Source organism: Montipora capricornis, chromosome 9 (genome assembly GCF_036669925.1).
Source record: "Montipora capricornis isolate CH-2021 chromosome 9, ASM3666992v2, whole genome shotgun sequence".
In the NCBI taxonomy this organism is placed as follows: domain Eukaryota; kingdom Metazoa; phylum Cnidaria; class Anthozoa; order Scleractinia; family Acroporidae; genus Montipora; species Montipora capricornis.
In genome coordinates, this window is record NC_090891.1 from 32,062,273 (window position 1) to 32,067,272 (window position 5,000).

Sequence of the window (5,000 nt, forward strand, 5' to 3'; positions counted from 1 at the left end):
AAATGACCGCATTCTGTTTTTGGAGAACCACGGCTGCATCCATGAAGCTGTTAAAGCTCTAATCGACGAAGGAAGATACGCTGATGGCGGTAACCTTCTGCAAAAGAACGGCAGATTTATTGAAGCAGCCAAGTTTGTACAGTGGAAGAAGTTTGCGGCTGAATGCTATCTGTCGGCTGCTCGGATTGCAGGTGGGCGTAACGTAACTCCGGAGACGTTTGAGTTGATCGAGGGACCCGGCTTGACAGCCCTTGAGCTGTTCAAAGATTGTGGCAACGACACTGGTCAGGCAGAGTGTTTGCTTCTATTAGCGAAGCTTAATGGAGATGCTGAAGACGCGGAAAGCGCCCGTGTAATTTTCACCAAGGCGAACAACATTTGTGGCGCGGTGGATGCCTGTCTTGCCCTGTTTACCGTCACAAATGGGGATATGTCTGGTCACTGTCACTTCCCTGGCGTGTTTATTAAAGGACTCGAAAGGCTTTTTAGCCTTGTTGTAGCTTTAAACAAGACCCAGAGAAATGTTGCTGAGCTGCAGAGGGTGGAGATGTGCGAGACGTACTTCGGTCTTCAAAAGGGGGATCAAGCAGAAGCGGCGTGCGCCTTGGTAAATAGCGGTTGTCTATTTGTTTCCTGTGTTCCTTACAGCCAAACTGAGGTCAGAGGCAACAAGTTAGTGCTTGATGTGGTAGTGGCAAGGCGGCGGTTATCTAATTACCTTTGTGGCTTGGCTCTCGAGTTAACCCGGAACATTAATGAAAGCCTGAGCATAACGCTTAATCGTCATGAAATTTGCAGAAGATTTCTTCTTGGGATGAAGTGTAGCCATTTCGGACGATGCGGGTTGGTCCATGGCCCTTTCTTGAGGGAAGAGTTTGGAAAGCGTTTTGACACCTTGTGCCATCAGATTCATGTAAACGCACTCGTGCAGTCCTTTGTAGCTGCTATGAGCCGCATCGATTCTCAAGGACAATTCTTTCGCAGACTCCTGACAAGTGAGATAAGAGACTTTAAAGCGTGCAGACAATTTTACGACCTAATCTTTCCAAGGATGGGTCTGCATGTCTCTTGTCTTGATAAGGGACTCGTACGCTCTGTTCGCCGGCAAAGCCTGATCAAGGAAAGGTTGTCGAGGTATGCCGAGTTCCTGTGGCAAAGTTGTCAAGGCACTTACCGGTGGCAGAGCACTGATCTGTTGATAGAAATTTCACGCGTCCTCCATCTTGTCGGTGAACACAAAGGAATTTCTTTTATGATGTCTGCAGAAGAAAAAGTCTACACCGAGGGAGGCGTGTCTTGCTTTGCTATGCTACGCGACGAGCAGCACGGAGGTTTCCGTATGTTTTTCCGACTAATGGAGGATAGCGAGAGAGCTCTTCATAAATATGGACACATTTTGGGCTCTGCGTTTATGGTTCGAAGATTCATGAGCTTGGTCGCCTCATGGTCCAGCATCCCGCTTCTGTCTTTTGCCAATACTTGCTCAATCTTCGAGCAGCAAATAATCAATTGTTTGGCGCTGTTTGTTCGTTTGTTTAACGACCGTGAAAACCCGGTTTGTCTCCCTGAGAGCTACCTGGGCCTGATCGATATATGGGATGCAGTGTATGGCACAGCGAAGTTCCCTTCTTTATTTGATATCGTTGAAAATAGCTCCACAGGGATCCCATCATTTAAAGGTATCCGAGATGTACAGCTTTTACTCGAGTCCATGGTACTGCTGTTTTCAGGGAAGATTAACCGACGTTTTAACTTGATTAGCGGTGCGTTCAATCCAAATGCTTTGGAGCGTGTTCAGTGCGGTGAAACGGAGAGAGTACTTGTACTTGTCATGACCATGCTCTGTAATTCCGGCCGAGGGATTGCGCCTGTGTGCGGACACCTTGTTGACGAGTTGCGTTGCGTCGAGGTTCATTCGTTTTTACCATGTCGTATTCAGGAGGCGTTAGTGGAGTTACAGCGCGCCCAAAGTGGCCGAGACGTTGTTCTTGCCCTGCAAAGTTACCTGTCCAAGAGAAAAGAGCGATTGTTCGCAGTTCGCTGGAACAATCACAGGCTGTGGACTGATGATATCAATGCTGCCTCTTTCACTCATTTGTTTAGCGCAGGTGCATCTATGAATCAAACTGATACAGCTACTGCAAGCGAACCATCTGAGGGTGTTTACTCTCCGTCGGAGTTTCAGATGCCATTTGAATACCTGGAGGAACAGAGAAGAGAGCGTGCCTTGGAAACAGAGCGGGAAATGGCTGCTGTTACAATCCAGCGCTGGTTCCGTCGCAACAAAGAAAGTAGGTCAACCTACGAGCAACCCGTTCACTCCGGAGAAGCACATTTTGAGCGCTTTAAGGTGGACATTTCGGCTTGCAGTGTGTGTGGTGTGCAGTTTAGTGGCAAATCGAGTGAGACCTACGAATCGCACCTTCAATCAAGCAGTGCTCATTGGCAAGTACTTGAGCAGTTCAAGATGTATAAGGAGCTCCATCTTCAGAAAATATGGCCGCTCTTTGTCGCAGGGGAAGAGTTGCAGGATAAGTTAAATGCCTTGTCTGGCCAGGACAGGCTGAGCTCTCACGATTTCGGGCTGGATGTCCAGCGGTTGGAGTACGCAGGCGCACGCGTCGGAGAATGCATCCGGGATATTGAGTCGCGTTGTCGTTGGTGTGATACAGGACTATTGATGCGTGAAGTCGAGGCTATGGAAATTACCATTCAGCAAGTGCAGAACATAGTTCATCAAGGTAAGGGTTACAAACCTAGGGATACAAGCTCATGGGAAAACACTGGTTTTTCTTTCCTGGAGTTGTGCATTGGCATATTGAGCAGACCAAACAAGGAGCATCCAAAGACAGTTTTCCTTTGCAAAAAGGACAATTCTGTTTGTCTAACTGACCACACGATTGTGGGATAATTCTATAATTATCACCACCAGCCTGCGGTACCATCAACTCTCGGCACATCAATACCACCCTCGTTCGTTTGAACCGTGATCTTTTGGCCTTTAAACTGACACCTATTTTCACCTTGTTAAAAGAAATGGACGCTAATCACTATTAATAGGCGCGTCCTTTCCCTTTTTAGCAAATTTTTGGCATGGAAAAGGAAACAAAAATGTGTTTAAAAAATAAATAGCTTTATTTCGAGTGGTAAAAACAATATTGTTCTTAACACAAGGAATAAAATTATTTTCAAATCATTTTCTGTTTACTACCTTGACAAAGACAGTTTTGGTGAAATGTCCGTATTAAATGTTCAATTTACATGTTCAGTATTATAAATTTTATTTTTTTAAACACATTTTTGTTACCATTAACAACGCTGTGCAGGAGTTTTTTTTTCTATGGGGCATGTAAAAGGACTCTGATGACACTGGAGAGTGATGACGGAACGAAGCGGCTGTCTGTCGGTACCTCTCAGCAACATCAAAACTCTTCAGTTCTGGTCATGCAATGTTCAATGCATGAGCGTGCTACAGTGGATTTCTCAGTCTTGGAAAAAAAACGCTTCCCATGTCAAATCACGACTCAGAAATTGCCCTAAATTTTTAATCGATTCTAACATCTTTTCCGTATTTCCAGATCTTCAAACAGTGCGTGAAACTGGCGACGAAGAAAAGGGGGACAGACAAGACGTGGATGATGATTATGCTGAGGACGAAGATATTGTTGATGTGCACATGTCTAAGGGAGGTGTAGCAAAAGGAGGGGGACGCAGCAAGGGAAAGAAAAAAAACCGAGGAGGGCGAGCACGAGAAAAGCCGTCACGCGTCAGGCAATCCTAAAGTCTGGATTATAGCGACTTGAAGTAGCGGCCGGACAACTTTATAAGTTTAAAGCATTTTCCGAGTTCGCACCGTGGTTTACTTTGTCGACCAATTCTCTGTCTTGCAAAAAGACAAAGTGAGCTATTTTATATAAGTATTTTCGACGTTTCAGTGGTTTCGTTTGAAGGGATAGCCCCTACCCCTCCCCTTGTGGATGAGCTGATTCCTACCAACATATTTTTTTGGGAAAAACGGTTCCCGCCAATCGACTATTCAAAATATAGCAGATTCTTAGGCTGGGGTCTAGTGGAAAAATGACTCCACATTTCAACTGTCGAGGATTAGGGTCCACACGGAAAGTTGTCCCCAAAGGGGTGGGTCAGAATGTATTTGTAACGCCATGATACATTACTGTAGGCTGCATTAGTAATCATCCAGAATCCTCAATCACTTTACAGAAGAACTGTGAGGTACTATGTTGTTTCAAATTCTTCTTAACACTAAACTAATTGATGACTTGTTTGATTGTGAAATCTTACAAGCTGCTAAGAGGCTGCCAACATGAAGAAAGGACTACCCGAGAAGTCAGATAATTAAAATGCCCCTTATCCTATACTCAGTTTACAGCCAAAGTTATATTTGGTCCAACCACTAGAATCTTTCTGTTTATGCGGTACTCTAGGCTTGATTTCCAGCTGTTTTGGGAGTCTGTTATCATCCTCCTTCCCTGGTGTGGGGCACGGAACGCGGGCTCCCAAAGCGGCTGGAAATCGAGCCTAGAGGTACTCGTAATTGAGATAAAATCCGCGCATTACATAAACGGTTTTTTCACAAAAGATCCAAGTAATAGAGAAAAGGAAACAAAAATGGCAGTTAAACCAAAATATTTCGATCTAAAGCAGTTTCATCACTTAGGGGAGACTCTAGTTGACTTCACTCCATGTGAATAACCCCTAAAATACTTTTGAAAACAAACAACACGCTAATTTGGAACAACGTTATGCTTATAATTCAGTCAACTACTATTGAAATTTGAGTTACAAGTTGACATCTTATAGTGATCCTTTGATTCATTTTGAAAAGGGACAGTACAATAATATTATGGTCCTTATAATTAAGTTATACTTGGTGTAACAGAGAGTTGAAGGAGATACTGTTTGTGAAAAGTTGTGTTGCATGCATTTAGCAGGGTTAATAAAGGAAAAAAAAAATGTTGATCTCCTTATTTGAAATACGG

The 5,000-nt window shown here is 44.2% G+C and overlaps 1 protein-coding gene across 1 annotated transcript in view; it reads left to right on the plus strand.

The window, feature by feature from the left end:
* LOC138015153 (TPR and ankyrin repeat-containing protein 1-like) overlaps positions 1-4,980 on the plus strand; it is a 44,027-nt gene extending 39,047 nt beyond the window's left edge. The window contains exons 19-20 of the mRNA XM_068862083.1: positions 1-2,741; positions 3,579-4,980. The exon at positions 1-2,741 is cut by the window's left edge and continues 51 nt beyond it. Coding sequence (XP_068718184.1) covers positions 1-2,741; positions 3,579-3,781 — 2,944 coding nt within the window. The 3' untranslated portion in view covers positions 3,782-4,980. The remainder of the gene's footprint in view (positions 2,742-3,578) is intronic.
* Positions 4,981-5,000: the final 20 nt, after the last annotated feature.